This window comes from Aquarana catesbeiana, linkage group LG05 (assembly GCF_042186555.1).
Source record: "Aquarana catesbeiana isolate 2022-GZ linkage group LG05, ASM4218655v1, whole genome shotgun sequence".
NCBI lineage: Eukaryota > Metazoa > Chordata > Amphibia > Anura > Ranidae > Aquarana > Aquarana catesbeiana.
In genome coordinates, this window is record NC_133328.1 from 217,877,205 (window position 1) to 217,903,688 (window position 26,484).

The window sequence follows — 26,484 nt, forward strand, 5'->3', positions numbered from 1 at the left end:
TCGTGCCCACGATTGCTAGTGGGCGGCGGTCATCGTAACCACCGACCACACACATAGGGTCCCCCGCCGCGCAGCAGGCGTGTGCAGAGCTGACAATCTGCCAACGTATATGTAAGTGAGCCGGTCGGGGAGTGGTTAAGGACATTCTTTTAATGCAACATAACATTTTTTAAATAGTTAATACTTCTCTAAACATTGATCATTCGATGTTTAAAATACAAATAGAAATATGACAAATGTTTCAGAGTCTTCCCTCAATGCCCACACCCTCCAACATTTTTCTATGTATCCTTACTACACATGGTATCACCTCTTCTCCAACTACTGTTGAAGTTGGGTGGGCACTGTCGGCAGATGCACAACATGTTTCGGGAGTGCAGAACCCCACTTCCTCAGGTTTTGTGAAACTGCATTAATAAAATACTACTTGTACACTTTTTGTGTTCATTTCCTGGTTTATATGGTATGTGATAGATGGATATTTCACACACATCAGGGAGTGTTTACAATGACATTCTTTGTGGGTTAGGATAGTGTTGTAAATGTATCCTTTCTCTTTGTTTGGCAGAGGTCGAGCAAGCGCTGAGGACTGTCTCCAGCATCCTTGGCTAGCAGAAGGCGATCTCCCGGATCCTTATGCTAGTGCTATGAATTCCGTACAGGACAACAGCCAGGCAGTACAATCGGAGGAGGAGGAGCTGAAACCAGAAAGTTCCCCGATTACCAGTCTAGATCAGGTAGACACAGAAGAACAGACTGTAACAGAGGAGTTGATATTAATGGCTTCTTACACGTTGGGACAGTGCAGACAGACTGAAATGGAAAAACAATCTGAATCTAAAGCCATTACAAAGCGATTTAAGTTTGAAGAGCCAGTGTTGCAAGAGATCCCCGGAGATTTTATCTACTAAGCTCTGGCATTTTGGAACTGTACGACTTCTAGAGCTTGGAAGTTTTTTTTCTTAGTCATTGAGCTTGATTGACCAGAAGTTAACGTCAGCCTGCTGACTACTCTTTACCATGGCAAGATGAATACAATTCAAAAGTGCCGTGTTAAGTCTCAGATTAAGCAAGATCTGTCTATTTTGAGTATATTTTTTTTTATTTTATTTATTTTGTTTTTTTCTGGTTTGTGCCTAAACACCACCATATTACCCATACGGTTGTGGATTTCTTGAAATGGCAGCACGATATATTAACTACTGCGGTCCATTCTAAGATGTGGTCAGTGTTGCAATACTGGAAAAGACTTTTTTTTTTTTTTTTTTTTTTTTTTTTCTACAACCATCCTTGTTGGAATAAATATATTTTAATAAAAAAAAAAAAGTAATTGTAAAATTTAAATGCTTTGGGCGGCATATGCCTGGAACATGAAGCTTGTAAAAAAGGTCTTAAAGTAGCTGATCAGTTAATTTGCATTGAATACATATATGAATGGTACTTAAAACAAAAAACAAAAACAAAGGCCATATGTAAATTGATGTGCTACAGATCAGATTGTACTTTTTATATTGTTTGTTCAGCAGAAGAGATTAATAACAACAAGCTGTAAATATCATACAGAAATGGTAATTAAAGCTGGCCATACATTACATTTATATAATTCTCTTATTCAATTTCCTTTAGATTTATCATAAACTATGTAGTGTAAGGGCCTGCCTGATTGCCTACAAATTAAAAGTGTTTAGGTTTGACCTCATATTATATGGTTTTGGTAAATCTTAAAGGAACGTTGTACCAGAAAATATAATGTATGGCCAGCCTAAGTAGGGGCGAATTGGCTGTACACCCAAATAGTGGTGACTGGGCGCCAGTTATAGTCTACAGATTATTCCATCTGTGTGGAAAGCTAAGAATAAATATAAATCTCTAGAAATGTGTTGCTGTAGCAAAATGAAACAGTGGAAGAAAGGTGACGGTACCGTGCCCAGACACCAGCACTGCAGCTAGGGCACAGAGGGCTGGGAAACTTCCAATTCAGATGCTGCAAAATCTTTCTTGCAGAATATTTTTGTTAAATCTTTTAGTAACTCACTAAACACAATAACATTTCAGTGTAATCTTTGCACATTCATTGCCAAAATGAACAGGTGCCAAAATGTGTTGTAACCACTTAATCCCATAAGAACAATACATGCATCTCTTCTTCTAACAGAGTGAAACTTTGAATTTCTTTTATCCAGAGTATCACAGTAACTCCGGAATAACATGGAACACTTAGGCTGCAGTTATTCACAACATAGTGGGTTTCCACTGTCCGTTTTGTTTGCGGTCTACCGGTAGGTCTAAGAATTGCAGTAAGTTGTCTGCAGTGACCAGGGACACAAGCTAACATGGCGTGCTACACAGTGATGATAACTTAGATCTGTTGGTTCAAATCAATTCAATTTGCACTATTTTGAATGACTTGTTTTGTTTGAGTAGGGATATTAACAATGTTTTGTTAGCTTTCAGACAGTTACCGTACTCTTTCGTTAAGCTAGTGATAAGACTCTATACATCAGTCAATCTGTACTATAGCTTATTGTGCATGTCATTACAGGAGGAAGTACTTCATGTTGCTAGTCATTGAGTTCCCTGTAAGCGGCACATAATGCTGCTTTGTATAATCTGCAGCATTGGACAGATGGTGTTCGCACAACATATGAGCTAAAAATCTCATGCAAAGATTTCTGAGTAAATTAAAACCATTATTGGAATATGTTGTCTGTACTATGCCTGCAGACTTCTTGGGAATAAAGATTCTTGCGGGGGTAATTAAAACCTGTGCATGACTACAATAATCTTGTAGCCGTGCAGCCCAATGGTGATCGCGTGTCAAATAGGTGTTGCAGGCCCTAGGTCATTGGTAATGGAAATGCTGCTGCATCTGATCTTCATTTCCCACCCCCAGAACTGTGTATGGCCTGAAACATCACATTGCACTTCCAATGATTCTGGTAATGTAACCCTACACGGTTTACTGCAAGGCTCTACACAGGTGTTCTGTTTCTGACCAGTTTCATGGCTTTGCCTTTCATTTACAGCCTAATGAAGGGAGTGCTAAATTGAGATTGTAAAGGGATATGGGATTCTCTTGTCAACTGAATTTTCTCATGCTGGGCCCAGCTTGTCTTATGAGAGTCTTTTAATAGTCAACTTGTCTCCCCCCCCCCCCCCCCCCCCCCCATCATAAAACATAATCCTGCTTGACACTGCCTGTGGGCCCAAGCATTATATTATAAGCTGTGGCTCCATTTTTTTTTTTTTTTTGTCCTTCAGTCACCTATCTTTGAGCTGTGAACTGCCCATAAAAAGAAATTGTCCTTTGCTGTGCATGTATGTAGTCACTATTGCTTCCTAGGTACATGCAGTGTACTGCTGCACGGTTTGGAGAACGGACTACATTAGGATGGGGAAATAGCCTGAATTGTATGTCTAGTCCTTTGGGGGGGGGTGAGATAGGTTTATTCTGTTTATTAGTGCTGAAAGAGGCCTGGGGCAATAAAATGACTAGTAAAAGTGCACGTACATTTTAGTGGTCATGCTCTTTACATCAGGGAAGCCAGTAAGCATTTGTACAGCACTTAACTTGAAGGTCAGCAATCCCTTTATAGGGTTTCTGATCTTTTTCTGTGCTGTCATGTACATTCAGGCATCAAAGGTTTGTGCGAAAGTATTAGTTGCAGAACAGTTGCTTTAAAAACAAGGCATGAGCTATCTGTAGGCCAATGCAATAATGCCAGTCATGCCCTTTTTTTTTTTTTTTTTTTTTTCCCATCTGTAAATGCCTTTCACTTCAGCAGCAAATTGGGGTAAAGGAAAGTCACAAAGTGAATCCAAGGGAGAAAGTAGGCATGCTGCGACTTGTGGACTGCATACTAGTTACCGGTCACTATCAGGTCAGTGATGGCACTCTGTGGTCGAAAGTGCATTTTTACTTCACTTGGTGAACGAGGTGAAGCTAATATAAAGATGCACTTTGTCGTAATACCCTGTGCAAGGAAAACCTTTTAAAAAGGCATATTTTTGGCTTGCTTGCACAATAAAGCCAGCAAAATGTCACCTTATTCACTATACGAAGTGAAAGTTTACTTTTGCAAAGGAAAAAAAAAAAGAAAAACTTCGCTTGTTGAAGGTGACTTCAGTCAGCCAATTCTTTAGCAAAAGTCCTGCTTTTTCCAGTTTCCTTGTACATGATTGGGTAGTGTCTTTTTTTCCCAAAGGGAGTTTCACTTTGTTTTACCTGTTCACTAAGCGAAGTACTTATTTTATTAAATAAACCCACTGAAACTGAATAGATGATTACAACAGTAAGATGCAGTGGCGAGTAGGGGAATGGCTGCGTCTGTGCGGTGGCGAATAGGGGAATGGCTGCGTCTGTGCGGTGGCGAGTAGAGGAATGGCTGCGTCTGTGCGGTGGCGAGTAGGGGAATGGCTGCGTCTGTGCGGTGGCGAATGGCTGCGTCTGTGCGGTGGCGAGTAGGGGAATGGCTGCGTCTGTGCGGTGGCGAATAGCTGCGTCTGTGCGGTGGCGAGTAGGGGAATGGCTGCGTCTGTGCGGTGGCGAGTAGGGGAATGGCTGCGTCTGTGCGGTGGCGAGTAGGGGAATGGCTGCGTCTGTGCGGTGGCGAATAGCTGCGTCTGTGCGGTGGCGAGTAGGGGAATGGCTGCGTCTGTGCGGTGGCGAGTAGGGGAATGGCTGCGTCTGTGCGGTGGCGAGTAGGGGAATGGCTGCGTCTGTGCGGTGGCGAGTAGGGGAATGGCTGCGTCTGTGCGGTGGCGAGTAGGGGAATGGCTGCGTCTGTGCGGTGGCGAGTGGGGGAATGGCTGCGTCTGTGCGGTGGCGAGTAGGGGAATGGCTGCGTCTGTGCGGTGGCGAGTAGGGGAATGGCTGCGTCTGTGCGGTGGCGAGTAGGGGAATGGCTGCGTCTGTGCGGTGGCGAGTAGGGGAATGGCTGCGTCTGTGCGGTGGCGAGTAGGGGAATGGCTGCGTCTGTGCGGTGGCGAGTAGGGGAATGGCTGCGTCTGTGCGGTGGCGAGTGGGGGAATGGCTGCGTCTGTGCGGTGGCGAGTAGGGGAATGGCTGCGTCTGTGCGGTGGCGAGTAGGGGAATGGCTGCGTCTGTGCGGTGGCGAATAGCTGCGTCTGTGCGGTGGCGAGTAGGGGAATGGCTGCGTCTGTGCGGTGGCGAGTAGGGGAATGGCTGCGTCTGTGCGGTGGCGAGTAGGGGAATGGCTGCGTCTGTGCGGTGGCGAGTAGGGGAATGGCTGCGTCTGTGCGGTGGCGAGTAGGGGAATGGCTGCGTCTGTGCGGTGGCGAGTGGGGGAATGGCTGCGTCTGTGCGGTGGCGAGTAGGGGAATGGCTGCGTCTGTGCGGTGGCGAGTGGGGGAATGGCTGCGTCTGTGCGGTGGCGAGTAGGGGAATGGCTGCGTCTGTGCGGTGGCGAGTAGGGGAATGGCTGCGTCTGTGCGGTGGCGAATAGCTGCGTCTGTGCGGTGGCGAGTAGGGGAATGGCTGCGTCTGTGCGGTGGCGAGTAGGGGAATGGCTGCGTCTGTGCGGTGGCGAGTAGGGGAATGGCTGCGTCTGTGCGGTGGCGAGTAGGGGAATGGCTGCGTCTGTGCGGTGGCGAGTAGGGGAATGGCTGCGTCTGTGCGGTGGCGAGTGGGGGAATGGCTGCGTCTGTGCGGTGGCGAGTAGGGGAATGGCTGCGTCTGTGCGGTGGCGAGTGGGGGAATGGCTGCGTCTGTGCGGTGGCGAGTAGGGGAATGGCTGCGTCTGTGCGGTGGCGAGTAGGGGAATGGCTGCGTCTGTGCGGTGGCGAATAGCTGCGTCTGTGCGGTGGCGAGTAGGGGAATGGCTGCGTCTGTGCGGTGGCGAGTAGGGGAATGGCTGCGTCTGTGCGGTGGCGAGTAGGGGAATGGCTGCGTCTGTGCGGTGGCGAGTGGGGGAATGGCTGCGTCTGTGCGGTGGCGAGTGGGGGAATGGCTGCGTCTGTGCGGTGGCGAGTAGGGGAATGGCTGCGTCTGTGCGGTGGCGAGTAGGGGAATGGCTGCGTCTGTGCGGTGGCGAGTAGGGGAATGGCTGCGTCTGTGCGGTGGCGAGTAGGGGAATGGCTGCGTCTGTGCGGTGGCGAGTAGGGGAATGGCTGCGTCTGTGCGGTGGCGAGTAGGGGAATGGCTGCGTCTGTGCGGTGGCGAGTAGGGGAATGGCTGCGTCTGTGCGGTGGCGAGTGGGGGAATGGCTGCGTCTGTGCGGTGGCGAGTGGGGGAATGGCTGTCCATCTGATGCATCACTTTTGTCTGACGATTTCCATAGAGGGCAAACTGCAAGAGAATAGGTTCCCCATAAACTGTTTAGCTGTATTTGAAATGAAAAGTCTGACCATATTAGTGAGTTGCTGCTTTAGTGTTTTATTTTACCACACTAGGGCCTTTATTTAACCACAATTTATTATTGGGCACTAAACTGTTCATGGAGTTGCTGTAGGTTACAACACACCATTTCGCCCTGCACGGTCATTATGCGGACCCCCAGATCTTGCTATGCATTATTCCCCTTATTAACCCTTGCATAGATCAAGTTCTTGCCATTCCCTGACCTGGATGATGGAACAAATGACTACGCAATAAGTCGTCTCCTATGTGTAGAAAAGCAAGCCAACTTAACCATAGACTATGGTGTCCCTGTAAAATGAAATGATTATTCCCTTATTCTGCTAGTTTAGCAGTGATAGCACTTGCGCTTTTTGTAGTACATTCCATCACATGATGGCACAATCATATCTCACATAAACATGCTTGCTTGGATACTAGACGATGGCTACTGACCATTTAATTTTAGTATTTTTCTTTTGTATTTTATACATTTGCCCCAAACCATACAGTTTGTACTCGAGAAACATTCCAGAATTCGTATTCTTTTTTTCTGCTGAAACAGTTGCCTATGTACCATATTGGATCCCACAATGCTACTATAAGCTATGTGCCTTTTCCTTCCATTGTTTTCATGTCCTGTCCTTCCTTTGTGAATATCAGTGTCTTAAAGTGTCTTCTATTAAAGCCCTATCTAAAACAGACTTGGTTTAACAATTCATTCTTGTGCACAGGTTGCAGTGTGCCAATAATCATCTGTAGATTATTAACCAGTTATTTGAATCAGAACTCCAGTAAAACATCTAAATGGGGAGCTGAAATACACATATGTGATGTTTTATCTGCCAAGATATTTGAAAGTCACATTCTTCACACAGCCTGCAATGCCTAAATAGCCGGGGGGGGGGGGGGTGGCATCATCATCATCGGGGCCTATAGCTCTGCACCGTCTGGTGTCACATTATTAGGTGCTCGTGACACTCCCACCCCCAGCCCACAGTGCCTGAAACATGTTATAATAGCAGTGCACAGTGCAGTAAAGCTCAATTTCCTTATGCTGGCATTCCTACTCATCCTTCATGATAGTGAGCCAAGTGTTAAGGGAAATTTTATTATGGTATATATTATCAGTATTTAAAAATGCATTTTGTTTCCTTAACTGGACTAAATGTGTGTTGTGTGTTGTGTGTTTTTTCTTTTTTTTTTTTTTATGTTTTAACCCCATTTGCCTGGAGTTCTGCTTTACCGCTTTTTTTTTTTTTTTTTTCTCCAACTCATTTATAGGAGCTCCAGCCACATTTTTGGCTGCTTTTCAACTTCATGCCAAATCTGCATCTGGGAATGCTTATGTTTAAAGTGACTCTGCTATAAAAAAAAAAAGCAATAATCCTGACCTGTCCTACCTCTAAACATTGCTGCCTATAACTGATAATCTTACTGTAGGCTCTTCAGCATCAGAAAGTTTTGGAATGTTGGATGCTTGGTCCCCACTAATGAAGAGGGATGGGTGGTGGAAAATGAAAGCAAAAACAAAGCTGTAATATATTGCAAATTAGCAGTTCTTAGATGTAGCCCTCTGTCTGTATTTATTTTTTCTCTGTCTCTTATTTCCTTATCTTCATGGTGATTCTGCCAGTAACAGATTTCTGTCCACGCTCACCATACTGTACCTATGGAGAAGCAGCATTTGTTAACCTGGGGCAACGTTACCCCATAACATTGAGGATATTTTCTAGTTCACAGAAAGCTAATAGCATTGGGTAGCACAGTAGCTTAAGTGGTTAGCACATTCTCCTGGCAGCACTAGGGTAATCAATGCGAATCCCAATTATGGCCCTACCTGGAGTTTGCATGTTCTCCATGTACCTGAGTGGGTTTCCTCCAGGTACTCCGGTTTCCTCTCACACTCCAAAGACATGACGGTAGGTTATTGACTCCTGGATAAATTAGCCCTGGTATGTGTATGTATGAATGTGAGTTTAGGGACCTTAGAATGTAAGCTCCTTGACGGCAGGGACTGATGTGAATGTATAATATATATGTAAAGCGCTGCATAAATGGACAGCGCTATAGAAGTACCCGTAATAAAGAATTAAAATAAATAACGTTATTTGAGAGTTTATTTGAAAAGTTAAGTGTTACAGGACGATTCAAGGATACAGTCTGGCAGGAGGAACGGATATGTTTTGTGTACTTGCAGCATATCTACTTCGATGTGGTAGCTGCATTTGTTTTCTTTTCCTCAGGCGAAGAACTGGAAAACTGCAATATATTACATTTTTGTTTTAAATATTTTGAATATCCTTTAATGCTTATCTTTTGATATTTAAAAAAAAAAAAAAAAAAGCTGGCCTGCAGAGTCACTTTAATGCAGTTAGTTACAACACCAATATTTCATTCATCTCGCTGCTTTCAGATCTATAATGTTCAGATTTTTATGTGTTTTTCTGTTGTGCCTTTTTTGTACAGTAATTTTAAATCAGAACATTTTTTGTATAGTTCTAAAGTTTGTAAGTTATAAGCAGGCCATTATAAAAGCTGTATACTCTTTATTACCGAAGAAATTAGATGTGTTTCTACTGATGTATTTTTTTGATGCAGGAAAAGCCAATTGCAGTTCTGAAGCTGTTTATAATAAAGATATTTTCCATTCCAGTTGTAGCTGTTTGAATCAATTATTGACACATTTTATTACAAAATGTGCAGTAGGTTTTCCAAAATGAAATACTAATGTCAGATATTGATTCTTCATCTAATGTTGAATTTGTGGCTTGGCATTAGCCCAGTGGTCAGATGAGCGCTTTTTATAGCAGCAATAGTTGTATTGAAAATGTCAACCTTCTAAAACCCCCAGTAAGCTAATGATCAGAGTATTATCTATGCAGAAGATTGTGTTATCTGATGTGCATGCAAATATTGAAAGCTCCCGTGTGACCCTTTAGCCTTAACAGCTGGCCAGGATAAGGGATTGAGTTTTCCAGCATCAGTGTTAGCACTGGTATTATTTAGTACAGGGTATAACATTGCAGAACAGAATAAAGCAGACAAGGAGTCCCCAAACATATTTTCTAAAATGCCTCTTAGACAAAAAGTCCCCTATGTGATGCATTTTTTTGGTGACAGGTTCTCTTTAATGAGATATTGGGGGGGGGGTCTAAAAGATTCCTGATGTCTCGCCTCTCCTTCAATGAAACAAATGTAGTGCAGACTGCAGTATAGCTGGGGAAGCAACGTTTTAAATGTCACTTCAGGGTCAGTAACAGGAAGGGGAGATCAGTGATTGGGCATTTGCAGATCTCCCTCCCATGTTTGCTGGGCTCAGCATGGTGGATGCTGCGGATACTGAAGCCACTGGGGGTGTGTGTTTGTGTGTAAACCCCCCCCCCCCCCCCCAAAAGCATGGCATATGTTGGTGGCAGTAAAAGGGGTTAAATGTTTTATGTAAACTGGAACAATTAACTTTTCTTATATTGTCTCCTAATATCTGTTTGGTAAAAAAAAAGTTAATCTTGCTAGAAACATTGTCAGCTATTACATTTCTGTGCTACATTCTTTGCAGTTAGTGCTTGTTCACACACACACACACTGCTTAGGCTGCAGAGTAAAACCCTACTCCACTCTGTGAATCCTCAGTTTTGTAGCGAACAGGGCTACCAAGGAATAGAAGGAGCGGTGGCCTGCGTCCTGTATTGTACTCCAAGATATGGAACGTACAAGCAAGTGAAAACTCTTCCTAAAATGTACAGAACAGGGCACATGCAGATTATTCATAGACCGTGGGACGTCCTCAAGCAAAAAATGAGAAGGGTGGGAAAACAACCAGGCAAGCAGACTGCCAACAGACTCACAACCAGGGTCAACCAACCCAACTTCAGAGTACTGCTGCAAGAGCCTTGCGACTGAAAGCTGCATCTGCAGAAGACTGGATGTCCACCTGGTAAAACTTTGAAAAAGTATGAACAGGGGACCAGGTGGTGGCCTTACAAAGCTGAGCCGCAGGAGCTTTGTTCCTGAATGCCTGGAAAATGTACAAACCCACTCCTACTAGGTTGGTGGGGCAAGCACTGGATTTTTTTCACCTTTTTTAGAGTGTAATTGCTAGCGATCATTTGTCATATCCATCGAGCAGAGGTCCTGAGCATAATGCAGATAAGGGAGTCTGTCTTCTGATAGAAGCTTGGAGGTTGACTGGGCAGGGCACAAAGATGGAAGGGACTGCCTTCATTGAGGTGGAAGACTGATACCATGTTAGGAAGAAAAGATGGTCTTGGGCAAAAGATTACTTTTGTCTGTAGAATGTTAAATGACTCCTTACAAGAGTGGCGCCAGGTCAGAGACATGTCTACAGATGTGATATCCTACAAAGCAACTTTGCAGAAGAGGTCATCTAAGGGGATAGTCCTGATTCAAACAGCAGTTTCTGCAGGCTAGAAAGAACCAAGCTGAGGTTCCGGGAGAATGAGGCCATATGCTTGTAGCAGAGCCAACACTAATTGTCCTGAGCTCCGGTGTGTTGTTGGGGAGCTTGGCTTCCACCATTGATTGTTTCCTGGACTGTGAGGGACTGGAACACACGTCCCCTGCCTCAAGTACTGGCATCTGGTATCACTTCCCAGTGGTAAGTAAAAACTTCCCCATTATCTAGGCTGTTTTGGAAATCCACAAAGCTACAGAACTCAATGCTTGGCTATAAAGGAGCATGCACATTCCAGGTCAACAAAGCCTGAAGGTATTTGTTGAGGAATTTTAGGTCCAGAATAGGACTAATAACCCCATTGGCTTTGGTACCATGAACAGGTTCGAATAACTTCCTTTGAACATGCCTTGTAGGGGTACTGGCACTACTACCCCCTGGCCCAAGAGATAGTCCAGGCCAGGGCATTCTGCAAATCTGACTGTCCTTGGGCAGATTTTGGTTGGTTTGAGAGAAGAAAGCTGTGAGGGGTTAGTTTTGAACTCTATTTTGTTCCTATATTGAACCAACAGGTCTGGGATTTCTTTGACCCAGAGAAAGGCAAACTGTAACTGATTGCCCCCTACTCTAGGAGTGAGAGCACCCCCTCATTGGGAAGAGGGCTTTGGAAAAGACTTGGTGGGTTTTGAGGACCAAGTCTTTTGCAGAAAGGAAGGGCTGTACTTAGGTTATGAAGATCAAGCCTGTGTAGAGTGATAAGGTACTCCAAGGGGCATTTTCAAGGGGTAGATGTTCCCAAGTAGGTTATTTTTATTTTTTTAAATCTGCTATGGAATTTAACCTTTCTCCTGTAACATCTCTTATGAATTTAAGTGTGATATAAATAAGAGGCTGCGCTGACCAAAATAAAACTATGTGAACACGGTAATATGTAGCAGCTAGCACACAAACAAACCAAGTTATATAGAATATATAAAAATAAACGTGCAGCGCTAACCAAAAAAGTGAGAAAAGAAATAAAACAATGATGGAAGTGAATACAGTGAAATTGCTCAACACAATATACACCTGTGAGGTATACCCAAATGTCCAAAGTGAATACACTAAGTTCAAGAGTGTCCAGAGGTAAAAAATGACCTCAACGTGTTAAAACCCAAAAAAAGAACACTGTTAATAAGTGTACATGGAAGGAGTCTTCTCAGACGAGAGAAATGCTTGAAACTAAGATGTTGACTGAAGACTGGATATCACAGCAATCAGAGGTAAAACGACATAAACTTGTAGAGTAAATACTCTTACCAGATCATGTGGGACATATCTGCCATACGGCAGTACATCTATCCGAGCTTGTGGGAATGATCTCCCGTGTATTCTCCCCGGAGGTTCTCCCTAGGTCACGATCTCCAGTCACACTGGCCCCTGGTGTCTGCAAGACTGGATGGGGCATTTCTGACCCCTTGAACCTGCCGAGAACGGGAGAGTGTGTGAGTGAGCTGATAACCTCCACCGGCGACTGCCCTGGCTATCGGTGACCGTGACTCAGGCCAACTTCACCCACTGGAGATCGTGACCTAGGGAGAACCTCCGGGGAGAATACACGGGAGATCATTCCCACAAGCTCGGATAGATGTACTGCCGTATGGCAGATATGTCCCACATGATCTGGTAAGAGTATTTACTCTACAAGTTTATGTCGTTTTACTTCTGATTGCTGTGATATCCAGTCTTCAGTCAACATCTTAGTTTCAAGCATTTCTCTCGTCTGAGAAGACTCCTTCCATGTACACTTATTAACAGTGTTCTTTTTTTGGGTTTTAACACGTTGAGGTCATTTTTTACCTCTGGACACTCTTGAACTTAGTGTATTCACTTTGGACATTTGGGTATACCTCACAGGTGTATATTGTGTTGAGCAATTTCACTGTATTCACTTCCATCATTGTTTTATTTCTTTTCTCACTTTTTTGGTTAGCGCTGCACGTTTATTTTTATATATGAATTTAAGTGCCTCAGCAAAAGACGTCCTTCAAAGGGCATAAGTGCAAGGTGTCTCTTGAAAGCAGCTTCAGTTGTCCAGCCTTTGGGCCACAAGTTTCTGCATATGTGAATGAAGATTAGTCATTCAGGAAATGTATTTCATTACTTGTTCTAGGGCATCCACACAAAACTGCAAAGCAGGAGGTAATTGCACAGATAAGGCATGGTCCTGGAAAACAGAACATTGTTTATTTACTTAGTCCAGATAGCTGGTTGCAGAGATGCTTTAAGGAGCATATCAAACATCTGCAGAATCTTTGCATTAAGGAACCGCTTCAATTGGAACAGTGAGTTGTTTAAGACTGTGATAGCAGGATCAACTACTTATTAGTGAAATATATTCTGGATTGATCCAATCATCATAGATTGCTCATTGCATATGTTCATGAACAGGTTAAAAAAAAAAAATCTCTATCTATCTATCTATCTATCTATCTATCTATCTATATATATATCTAGTATTTTTTTAGACTTATCAGGTCTATTTGTACCCAAAGGGGCATTGCGAGACAGGATAATTGAGTGCGATGATGCTGAGACTTTTGTGCACTGCAGACGTGAGCATATCCACGTTGGCCACCATATTGCGTAAAGCTTCAGGTGTATAGGAGCTTGGGGGGTGTGAAACTTTCCACAGCTGCCTCTGGGTTCTCTTCTATGTCCCACTCCAAGGTAGAGATGAAGGAGGGGCCCAGTGTTTTTGGGGCCCTGGAAAGAGATGGCTGTATTAGAGCTGTTAGTTGTCCAAGAAATTGCAACATAATTGCACAAAGATCTGCCTTTGTCAGGTAGGCCACTTGTTGCATGCCTGAAATAGCGCTAGAATCGGATGCAGAGACTGGTCCTGCTCTGATGCATGGTCACTCTGAGGTTGAGTGTTGTATGGGGAAAGAAGGGAGGTACCTGGTATTGAGTACCGGGTAAGGGTTACTTTCAGCAACAGAAATAGGTCAAACTTGGTATTGCAAAAGCATATGAAATTTATTTTAAACATGTCTAATACATAGTGTCAAATTGATTAAGAAAAAACCCCTCCATCAAAATTACAATATACTTAACCCAATTTGGTGACTGGCTGTCGGCTATACCAATACGTCCGGACAATGTTCAGTCTTATCCTGTAATGTTAAATGTCTGTTGTATGACTGTGATGAATATCCATAGCCACATCCTAGCACTTTAACCCCTTTTTTTACTGCACTTTTTTCTTAATCAATTTGATACTATGTATTAGACGTGTTTAAAATAAATTTCATATGCTTTTGCAGTACTAAGTTTGACCTATTTCTGTTGCTGGAAGTAACCCTTACCTGGTACTCCATACCAGGTATCGCCCTTCTTTCCCTACATGCAATACAGTTACAGCAACAACACCAAGTTTGGTGGATGATCAAACAGGTCAGGCCCCATCCTGACTATACATTAGTGGACAGCTTACCTTTACCTCTTCCCCCTCCCCCATTTTTTGAGTGTTGTATGAGCAGGTTCAGAAGGAGTGTGCAGCAACCTGGGTCCAGACCATCATGTAGGGAATCCCTCAAGGCAAAAGGGCATAAAGAAGCACTGAGTGTATGTATGTATATATATAATGTATGTGTGTGTGTGTATATATATATATATATATATATATATATATATATATATATATATATATATATATAATACTCTAGGTGGAAGTGGTGGTAAAGTGTGACCAGTGTTGTCATGTAACACCTGGTCATCCATCTTGACACTTGAAGTGGTTGAGTTTTGGCACCAAGTTTAGAATATATTGACTTTACAGTGTAAAAATTTCAAACAGCCCCAGATTGCACTCTTCAATTGCCATAAAACCAGAAAGTTTATTAAGGCTAAAAATAGGTACAAACACCATATAAAAGGTGCACTCGCATGTCCGTAGGGGCACTGACACCCATGGGGGGGGGGAGAAAGCGAGGCAGGAGAAGCTGTGGCTAGCAGAGTTGCTGACCAATGGCAGGATCCCTCTATCTCCCATGCTGGTGAGCTGTCAAAAGTAATTTAATAGAATGGCATACAACTGCACCCCCAGGCTGGAGTTCCCATTCCCCTTTCTCAAGCCTGATGGACTATTGTACCTGTATCTCTTTTATATAGAAAATACCAAAGTAGTTTTGATATTCACCCATAACCTACCACCTCTGCCATCTTTCCAATTGTATCTAATGTTCTTCCACCTTCTTTTCTCTTCTTTCTTTATCAAGTTTTCTACTTGTAGCTTTCTTATGGCGCTGATCAACATGCAATAAACACTGAGCAAATTATTTTCAAAGTTTTGTGTTTTTTACCACCTTTTTCTTGATTTACAAATGGATGGCTTACAGCACAAATGTAAAAACACTGCAGTCAGTGACATTGATATGGGAGAAGAGCTATTCTTTTGCTAAAACATGTAGCATTTAAGGCAGACTTGGTACCATATACATTTTCCTGTACTGCCTGCACATATAATCTATTTCCTGTACTAAGATGCTGACGTAGAGATGATACAATCATGCAAAGGTTAGTGTACTAGCCTTGTGTGTGAACCGGCTGATGCTGCCTGACATTCAGATTGTGTGTACTAGGTTTTAGTTATAGTCACATGATGTTTTAAACCCTTTACAACCCTGTAACACATATATGCAGTGTCCAGAAAGTGGGCTTTAAACCTGGGCACCTCATTTATGTGTTTTTGCTGGGAGTGCACTCACTTGCGTGCTCCCAGCACTAAGACTGGGCTGTTGGTGACCACACCGGGGGGAATCAGATCCTAATCACATGATAGCTTCTGATTGGCTATCACAGTGATCATTCACTTTGTCGCGATTTCCTGTGTTGTCTATTTTCTGTGAAGAGGAAAAACAGACTTGTCTGCTAGCGAGGAGGAAGCACTACATTGTATCTGTTCCTCCTCGTTAAGGAGAAGCCTGTACAAAAAAAAAGTCTGTTGAAGAAAAAAAAAACAATAAATAACAATGAACTAGGTCAATGCTTTACCAAGGTCAGTGAGTGTAGATATCAGTGTTAGGCTTACATAGGATGTTTTTTACAACCTCTCCTGAACGATTTAACTTGACAGATAGTAACCCACGTTTAAAACATCCGTTTTGCCGCGTTTAGAAGCGTTTTAAAAAAAATATATATTTTTTTCAAAATAGCCAAAAATGAAAAACGCCTGTAAACGAAACGCGGCTAAACGCGAGTTACTGCGTTAGGAGCGTTTTGCACTTGAAATGCCTCTAAATTCAGTATCTGAACTCATTTATTTTGCTTTCCAAAAAAAAAAGCCTCTTAACTCAACTGCCTAGAAACCACTATAAATGACCCTGTGTACATGTACTGATAAGAAAACATAGGGGAGAGTTCAGGAGCAGTTGAAAAAAAAAAATGCCCAACTGCTCCTAAACGTCCGTTTACCAGCAGCAGTGTACATGAGGTCTTAGTGTCAGTGTAAATATCAGTTAATGGCAGTGTGTCAGGGTTTTATATTTAGCCCTGGTTCACATTGATGCTACTTTGAAATCGCGCTACTTCACTTGAAGCAGCACAATTTCAGGTGCTACTTGATAGACATCTGTGTGGCTTCATACATAGACGTCTATTGAAGTGGCACCTGAAATCAGCAAAAGTACTGTAGTGCAGGAACTACTTTTGCAAATCCGTGCGGCGCCCCAAAATCGGTGTCGCACCGATTAGAACAGTGTCATTGCCTCCAATAGTCTGCAACTTTTCATGTGATTTGATCTCTCAAATCGCATGACAAATCGCTCCGTGAACCTAGGCGAAAGTGTGTTTAGGTAGGGCCAAAAAAAAAAAAAAACAACAAAATACATACTATTGTTTCTTGACCCTGCTATGGGTCCAAGGAACAAATTACACACACATATGTGGTATAGTCACGATTGACAGAAGTAGGAGAATTTGGTGGGGGTACATGGTAATGGCATAAAAATCTACAGCCAAATTTTTTTAAAAAAGTTTTTTTTATTTATTTATTTTTTTTTTACTATTTTGGGCCAGGTTTTCTTTAATAATAATCCACCTGGATACACTAAGTAGGTGCAATGATATGTACAATTTTATTAACATGTCAAATTTGCAAAATTGGCCTTGGGCGTTAAGGCTTGATTTGAAGGGGTTAATTATAAAAAGGTACCAGTTTTTCTTGAAGAAAAAAAAAAAATTCAGTTTCTTTATGTTGTGCGATGCCAGAGTTATTCACACAGACTGGTAAAATTACTGATGGGTCTGCTTTAGGTGTATAGCAACCTACAGATATCAGATGCTGTCAACATCCTGAAGAAAATATGGACATCAACCTGTTCATTCTTCCTAAGGCTGGGTTCACACTAGTGCACTGTGCAAGAACGCATGTGATTTGCACCGCACATCACATGCGATTTCTGTGCAATGCAATTCAGCCATACAGATTGTATGGCTGAATTTGCATCGCATGCGGAACAAAGTCATGCAGGACCCTTTGTTTGGTCCGCACCAGAATCGGATTGCATGGGTGTTTACACCCATGCGATCCGATTCATGTCCGAACTGACAGTTCGCACTGTAATATGCAAACTGATCTGGGGGTGTCATTAACTTTGTATTGACACCCGCAGTGGTTCACATATGGCAGTGTGAACTGTCTGCGAGTCGGGTGCGATGCGGGAACCCGTGCTGGATTCGCATGGGTTCTCACATCGCACCAGTGTGAACCGAGCCTTAATGTTCAAAAGATTAATAATTATTTTGATTTTATATTCAAATACACTAAATTAAAAATAAAACTTTGCAAGCTTTTATTGAGAAAAAATGGGCTCAAACAAGCACTTACAGAAGATTACTGTAAAGGCTTTGCGACAATTTTATAGAACATATTTTAAGATGGTACAGGACTTGTTTCAATTAGATCTGCAGGAGGTATATTAGAATGATAAATTGGGATACTTTGGCCATTGTCCAATTCTAGAACCACATCCTGGAGGTCCCATCTAAAAATGAATAAATAGATATGTTAGTGGTGCTGGTTACATTTGCATTCATTTACACACAGTGGTCGCATCTGCAATAGAATACAATTTTCACATGGGTACCATATGATCTAACAATGCTGTCAGGAACTTTAACCACACCAAGCATAGGTCTGAAAACGGAAAATTGAATACTTACCTTTCCGTAATTTTCCTTTCCTGGTGCCTACCCATGGCAGCATACCAATGGTTGGTTGCTCCGCCCCCGACCAACCCACAGGACCACTTTAACTCTATAAATAAAAGAGTTGTTCCTCCCCAACGTCATTCTTGTAACTAGATCTCAGAAAACTAAGGATTATTGAAGGGAGGGTGTATGCTGCCATGGGTAGGCACCAGGAAAGGAAAATTACGGAAAGGTAAGTATTCAATTTTCCGTTTTCCTGGTGCCTCCATGGCAGCATACCAATGGTAAATAACTCGCTTACAGGGAGGGTACTGCAATAAGAAATTTAATGAAAAACTACAGCCTTGACATCTGTAAGGTTCTTTCCCCTAATTCCTGGGAAGTAAGAACCGCTGGGTCTACACTATAGTGATACATGAAAGTGTTGAATGACGACCAACTAGCTGCTCGGCAAATTGTTTCAGGGGAGACCCGCGCCAATGCTGCCCAAGAAGAGGCCATTCCAGCTTGCCAAGGTCGTCTTGGATGCTGCCATTCCCTTTCTGGCGCCTTTTGGGATGACAAACAGTCTTTGATCTTTGCGAAACTGTTGTGTTGAGTTTAAATAGTGTCTCAGGGATCTGGCTACATCTAGTTCATGTAATCTTGAAGACTCTGGATCTTCTCCAAATGCTGGGAGAACCCATTCCTGATTAAGATGATAGAGAGAAGGTACCTTAGGAATGAATTGATGGATGAGTTGCAAAACCACCCTGTCCAGGAAGAAGGTGATGTAAGGTTCCCGTGATCCTAGAGCTTGGATTTCCCATACTCTGCGAGCCGAGGTGATGGCAATCAAGAATACTGCTTTTAAGGAAATGTCCTCTAGGGTGCAATCTTCTGTGGGAGCAAAGGGAAGATTTGATAGGACATCCAGCACAATCGTCAAGTCCCATTTGGGGTATAATGCTTTCCTGGGAGGTCGCAATCTCAGGACTGCCTTCAAAAAGCGTTCGACCAGAGGGTTCAAAGCCCATCGTGTATCTGTCAGGGCTGAGAGAGCCAAGACCTGGACCTTAAGAGTGTTTAGACCTAAACCTAGATCCAAGTCATTCTGTAGGAAGAGAAGCACATTCTAGACCCCAGGGTCCAGGGGATCGAAATGATTAAGCTCTGCCAATTCTGTACATTTTCTCCATATTCTTTAATAGGTGGAATTAGTGGAAGACTTCCTTGCCTGTAGAAGTGTTTGAATAACATTATGTGAGCACCCTAAATCATCCAGCCTTTTCCGCGCAATTTCCAGACCCTCAAGTCTAGGATTTCCGGATGTGGGTGAGAGAAGTCGTTTTGAGACAGAAGGTCGTTCAGGTGTGGAAGAGGAAGCGGTCTGCATACAGCCAAGTTGACTAGGAGTGTGAACCACGGTCTCTTGGGCCAGTATGGGATTACTGCCAAGACTGTGACTTTCTCCGTTGTCAGGCGCTGAAGAAACCTCAATATCAGAGGAGTCGGAGGAAATGCGTATCCTTTCTGAAAATTCCAAGGCTGTGCTAGAGCGTCTACTCCTGCTGACCCTGGGGACGGGAACCTTGAGAAGAACAGAGGCGTCTTCGCGTTGAGTGGAGAGGCAAATAGGTCGATTTGGGGGGGGGTGCCCCATTGTTGGCATATCCAGTCGAAAACCTTGGGATTCAGGGACCACTCGTTGTTGACGAATGATCTTGACAGATGGTCGGCTAACTGGTTCTCGGACCCTGGTATGTATGAGGCCCGCAGGTTGATTAAAGTCCTCTCGGCCCAGGTCAGAATGGGCGTCACTTCGCTGACTAGAGACCTGCTGTGTGTTCCCCCCTGGTTCTGGACACAGGCCACTGCCGCTTTGTTGTCCATCTGTAGGAGCATGGATTTTCCTCTGAGGTAGGTGGCTAAATGTAAGATTGCCATCCATGCCGCCCTTAGTTCCAGTATGTTCGATACTACCGCCTCCGAATTGAACTGCCATCTCCCTTGGACTAGTTGACCTTGGAAGTGCGCACCCCAGCCCAACTGACTTGCGTCTGACGTAAGAATGGTCCATGAGAAGGGCCCTAGGGAACAGTGAATCTGCAGGTTGCATGGTCTCGTCCACCACCAGAGACTGGACTTCATTATGGATGTGACTAATATCCTCTGATCCAGGCGATTCTTCCTCCACTGTGCCAGAAAGCCCAGTTGGAATCCCTGCAGATGCCACCTGGCCCACTTCACCATGGGTATACAAGAGGAAAGGGAGCCCAGGAGACTCAGACAGTCTGATGCCAACATGGAATGGCTTGCCAATACTCTCTTTACCTTCCTTATCAGGACAGGAATCTTTTCTAGGGGAAGTGAAACTGCCCTCTCTGGAGTGTTGAAAAGTGCTCCTAGATATGTCATCTTTTGTGTAGGTGTGAGCTGGCTTTTCGAGTAATTGATTAACCACCCAAACTTGCTCAGGGTGTCTAGGACCAGCCGTACATGCATTTCTAGGCTCCTTTTGTGCTGGGATAGAATGAGGATGTCGTCCAAGTAGTGAAGCACTCGAATCCCCTTTTCTCGAAGAGGAGCCAGGATTGCCACTAACACCTTGGTAAAGGTTCTGGGAGCTGTTGAGATCCCGAACGGCAGGCATTGAAACTGTAGGTGTAAATCGCCTACCTTGAAACGTAGGAAAGGTTGAAACTGCTGCAGGATAGGTATATGGAGATATGCATCTTGAAGGTCTATAGAGACCATCCAATTCCCTGGCTGTACTGATAGGATCGCTGTATTTAAGGATTCCATTTTGAAGTGCTCTGTACGGATGTATCTGTTTAACCTCTTCAGGTCCAACACGGGCCTCCAGCCGCCCGATTTTTTTGGGGACCAAAAAGACTGGGGAATAGAACCCTGAGTGTTTTTCCAAGTCCGGAACTGGAACTACTGCTTGCTGCCGGATAAGAATTTGTACATACTGAAGAAGGACCTCTTTCTTCTCTTTGGAGGTTGGTATCTTCGTTGGCTGGAATGAAAAGGGTGGGGGCCGTTTTCTGAATGTCCAGAAATGCCCTTGAATGACAGTGGAGACTGCCCATTGATCTGTACAATTCTCCACCCAAACCTGGGCGAACGCCTTGAGTCGAGATCCTACTGGAGCGGTTTGGGTGGATAGGGAGTCAAAAAGACTTCTGGCCCTCAACTGTGGATGTTGAGGTTTTCGGCTTCCCCGCCTTCAAGAAAGTTGCCTGCGAGCCCTTCCAGCCTCTTCTGTACTCCCTGCCCGGGCGGTACGTTCTGGAGTCTCTTGCTCTCTGCTGACCAGCTGGACGTGACACAAATCTTTTCCTCCTGCTTCTGTCCTGGGGAATTAGACCACTTTTCCCTCCTGTGACTCTGGTAATCGCTGCATCCATTTTGTCGCCGAACAGAGCTTTTCCATTGTATGGTATGCGACACCACGATTGTTTTGAGGTTGGGTCGGCTGACCATGGTTTTAGCCACAATGCCCTTCTGGCAGTGATGGAAAACAGCATAGCTCTGGAGGAACACTTGAGGACATCAATGGCGGCCTCCGCCATGAAATCTTAGGCCAGCTTCAGCTCATCTAGTGCTTTGATGATCTCGTTAGACCCCACCCCCTGTCTGAGGGCTGTCTCAATATTGTCTTACCATACTCTAGTAGCCCGAGAGATTGAAGTCAGGGCTACTGCTGGCTTACATGCCCCTCCTGCAGCTTGATAAGATTTTTTTAGATCTGAATCGATCCTTCGATCAAGTACATCCCTGAAAGAGACCGCATCCTCTAGAGGCAGTGTTGTATTCCTGGCTAATCTCATAATTGAAGCATCTACCGTTGGAAGCAAATCAAAAAGCTGGGCATCTGCTTCAGCAAGTGGGTATAATTTGAGAAAACGATTGTAAGCTAAGGGTCTTTTATCCACCTTCTGTCATTCATCTGTCACAACTTCCTTTATTTCTTCCATTAAGGAGAAGGTTGATAATTTTTTTCTTCAGGTGTGGAAAATATTTCTTTGCTTTAGATGGAGGCTCTGGATTTTCCTCCCATTGGATTGTGTCCTTTACCGCATTGATAAAGGGTTCCACTAGAGCAAAATCAAAGGCTGAAGCATTCTCTTCTCCCACATCCGAATCGCTTTCAGAAATAACCTCTGTGTCTGGCTGTGGATTGGGTGTATTCACTGCTGCTTCCTCCGCGGGTAGGGTTGCTTGATCTTGGGATAAGGCCAACTCCCGGATAGAGTCTTTGATCATTCTTTTGATTGATTCCATTGACTCGAGTTTCTCTCTCTCTTTGTCTCCTGTAGCTTCCAGGAGGCATTGACCACATACCAATTTATCAGGGAGGGCTTGTTTGCCACACACCCAGCATGCTTTCTCTCCTGGATACACAGGTCTGTGCTGGAAGTCCTGTTTATTAGAGGTATGTCGGGATGATCTGTTCCCACTGCGGGAAGTATGGGCCGAGGACGAATGAGAATGACCCGAGCTCCTATGGTCCTTTGATCTTCTATCCGTAGAATCTCTATGGGATGATCTGCGGGAAGATCCGTGATGCAGGCTAAGACAAAAAATAGAAACAAAGACAAGGGTGTTTCAATCAGCCCGGGGTGCTCTTTTCTCTTGATAAAAAAAACTTACCTGAAAGTTGCAGCCCTTACCTAGTGGTATGTTGAGGATCTTTTTGATGCGGTATTATAGTACTAGGGACAGCTGAAAAGGAAAGATTAACATTTAATATAAAAGTAGTTAAAAACAAAAAAAGGATTTTGCAGAGGAGGGAAGAACAACAAAAAAACATTTTTTTTTTAAATATATATATATATATATATACTCCCATTCCTCCCTGGTACCTTGGCTGGGCTCCATAGCACAGAGTCAAAAAGGATAAAGGAGCTGGAGAGGACACCTCATAGATGCTTCCTCTAAGGCAGCTGCTCCTCTACTGACAGTAAGCTCTCTTACATACTAGAGAGCGGTCTGGGAGTCCCAAGATGGCCGCCGTCGGCTTCACAGTGCTACTGAGCATGCACCGTGACATCATGCCGAGGCCCCGCCCCCCCAGCCAGGAAAGCAGAGTCGAACGGCGCGCGCGAAGCGCTGCACACTCAGAGGAGAGCTACACAGGCACATGAGGCATGCTGTGGAGGTAGGCAAAAACCTCATAGCGTTTTTGTAAAAAGCACAAGCATTTAAGCACTCAGGGTTTTAGTATGCCGAACAATGGAATATATAGGAGAGAAAAACTGGCTCCTGTTAACCCACCAAGCCCCAAAAAGATCCACAGAAAAACAGGCTCCCATACTTATCTGGCGCTTTTAGCAGCCCAAGCAATGGGACTCCATACTGCAGGAGAGCATGAACCTGCAATGGTCACACCATAAAGCGGTGAGGTAGGGCTGAGCGATTGATCCTGTAGGAACGAGGACAGAGAAAAGAATGACGGTGGGGAGGAACAACTCTTTTATTTATAGAGTTAAAGTGGTTCTGTGGGTTGGTCGGGGGCGGAGCAACCAACATTGGTATGCTGCCATGGAGGCACCAGGAAAATCTATTTTCTGTGTTCTGTGCACCTGACTGTGGTCCTTTATTTACAGTTCGTTACATGCAGCTGAGAACAAGCAAGAAAACACTTTAACATGGGTGCACCGATCTGTACATTTGTGCAAAGGGGTCGTCTAGACCCTCATGGGGTGCACAGGTGAATGTTCCATGCAGGAAGCCTGTTTAAATCAATGACAGGTGGCTGGCTGCATGGATCTCCATCCTAAGTGGACATCCATGTGGGTCAGACGCATGGATCAGGATGCAGACTGTGGAACTTGCAGGGCTGAAGCAAAAAAGGTCACAGTCACAGAGAATACCAAACACAAGAATAAATCAGGTGCTGAATTCAGATTTTACAAAGGGTCACTAAAATTATCATTGCACAATTGCTACAGTTTGGCAGCAGTCCACAAAAAAAATGGGATATGTATATATATAAATGCTGCACTCTGTGAACAATACATATGCAATAATGAATAAATAAAGTGACAATAGTGAGATAAAGAGCGATAGTACATACAGATGGTATACTAATAATAAATCTTGTGAATCAAAACAACATGATTACATCATAAAGTCTATTTCAAACATGATAACCCAAAAATGTATAAATGAAGTGACAATGGTGAAATAAAGTGCTATAGTGCGTGAATATACTGCACTTATGAATCAATGCAACATGATTAAATCATAAAGTCCATTTCAAACATAATTATAATTAAATCTTGTCATGGTTATCCAAACATGTTCACACAGTGGTGCTCCCCCTTATGTGAATCCGCTCACCTTAGAGCGTGTGACCTCACAATTAAGTTCAGTCAGAACACGCATGTGAACCACCCCTGGGTTCTCTGAATACTGTGGGATCCTGGGCTGCCCAATAGCTAGGCTTGCAGGAAATGTAATTCTTGAATGTGTGCGCTGTAAAATATTTTGTACTGTTTGTAGGTCTTATAGCAGCACCATCTTGAATTTAAACGCATTGTAGGGTGTGCCCCCCAAATATGTTTTTGTATATTGTAATAGACCTTGACCAGGTTTTTTGGGCTGGAGCACCCCTCCCTCTCCTCATTACCTCATATTTAGTGGCCACCAGTGCATAGGATGTATACCCTTCAGTTCTCCCACATAGAGGAGTTCAGCTCCCATGGTTGAGACAAAGGATCTTCCATTCTATTACTAGAATAGGACCCACTAATTCAGGGTACTTTGTCGCAGTAAGTGGGATTAGCACTATATGACCATATAGTTTGACCAACCCCCCGTATTTTTTAAATATGTTCAGGTGTTTTTAACTAGCCCTGCAGGAAATGTCATTCTTGAATGTGTGCGCTGTAAAATATTTTGTACTGTTTATAGGTCTTATAGCAGCACCATCTTGAATTTAAACGCGTTGTAGGGTGTGCCCCCAAATATGTTTTTGCCCAATAGCACTGTCTCCACATACATATGGAATATATAAAAAGGCTGGATAGTGTGATACCGTTTAGTATAAAATTTTATTAAACAATAACCCCTCTCCAGGGTACTCGCATTGTACAGGTGATTCAGTGCACCACTCTACAGCAAGCAGAAAATGCTGAGATCGTCTGTCCCTCCACCTTGAGACAGACCAGCTGCTGTCCCCTCCCCAATGCGTGTCGATACAGGGATATGACATATCTTCCTCAGGGGGATTGTAATTGGACGGTTGGTTTGTCTGTTATAAATAATCTGACGGCGGCCATTTTCTTGTAGCCTGAGGACACACTATCCTCCAGAGGCTTTATGTAACACAATAGCACTGTTGATCAAGACTACTTATAACAGACATACCAACCGTCCAATTACAATCCCCCTGGTGGTATTTAATCACCAATGTATTTTTTATTATATAAACGAAAAAAAGACTGAAAATTTTGCAGAAAAGTTTTATTTTTTACTTTCTGCTATAAAACATATTAAATAAAAAAAAATCGAATTTCTTCATGAATTTAGACCAAAGTGTATTCTGCTACATGTCTTTGGTAAAAAAAAATCCCATCCCATCCCCTTTCTCAAGCCCGATGGACTATTGTACCTGTGTCTCTTTATATAGAGAATACAAAAGTAGTTTTTGTATTCACCCATAACCTACCACTTCTGCCATCTTTCCAATTGTATCTAATTCATCCACCTCTTCTTTTCTTTTCTCTTCTCTTTCTTTTTCCAATTTCCTACTTGTAGCTATGTAGCTTTTTTATGGCGCTGTTCAACATGCAATAAACACTGAGCAAATTATTTTCAGATTTTTATGTGTTTTACCACCTTTTTCTTGATTTACAAATGTAAAAATACTGCAGTCATTTATATGGTAGAAGAGCTATTCTTTTCCTAAAACATGTAGCATTTATTTGTAACCACTTCACCTCCGGAAGGTTTTACCCCCTTCATGACCAGGTGATTTTCTGCTATTTAGCACTGCTATTTTAACGGGCAATTGCGTGGTCATGCAATGCTGTACCCAAATTAAATTTAAATCATAATGTTCTACACAAATGGAGCTTTCTTTTGGTGGTACTTGATTACCAATTGATTTTTTTTATTATATAAATAAAAAAAAGACTGAAATTTTAGAAATGAAAAACAAATTTCTTTTACTTTCTGCAAAAAAAAAAAAAATCAAATTTCTTCATGAATTCAGACCAAAATGTATTCTGCTACGTCTTTGGTAAAAAAAAAAAATCCCAATAAGTGTATATTGATTGGTTTGTGTGAAACGTATAGCGTCTACAAACTATGAGATATACCAGTGTTTCTCAACTCCAGTCCTCAAGGTGCCCTAACAGGTCATGTTTTCAGGATTTCCCTCAGATGAAACAGCTGTGGTAATTACGAAGGCAGTGAAACTGAACAAATCATCTGTGCAAAATAATGGAAAGCCTGAAAACATGACCTGTTGGGGACTGGAGTTGAGAAACACTGGTATATATACTGGAATTTGAATGTGTGTTTTTTTTTT

At 43.3% G+C, this 26,484-nt stretch overlaps 2 protein-coding genes across 4 annotated transcripts in view; one reads left to right on the forward strand and one right to left on the reverse strand.

Annotated features, from left to right (window-relative positions):
• Window positions 1-1,277, forward strand: part of STK17A (serine/threonine kinase 17a) — a 53,650-nt gene extending 52,373 nt beyond the window's left edge. Inside the window, exon 7 of the mRNA XM_073632766.1 lies at window positions 569-1,277. Coding sequence (XP_073488867.1) covers window positions 569-911 — 343 coding nt within the window. The 3' untranslated portion in view covers window positions 912-1,277. The remainder of the gene's footprint in view (window positions 1-568) is intronic.
• A 16,301-nt stretch (window positions 1,278-17,578) lies between these two features.
• The window catches only part of COA1 (cytochrome c oxidase assembly factor 1), a 205,469-nt gene continuing 196,563 nt past the window's right edge, over window positions 17,579-26,484 (reverse strand). For all 3 annotated transcript variants that reach the window (XM_073630556.1, XM_073630557.1, XM_073630559.1), the window contains one exon: window positions 17,579-17,794. In XM_073630556.1, coding sequence (XP_073486657.1) covers window positions 17,683-17,794 — 112 coding nt within the window. In that variant the 3' untranslated portion in view covers window positions 17,579-17,682. The remainder of the gene's footprint in view (window positions 17,795-26,484) is intronic.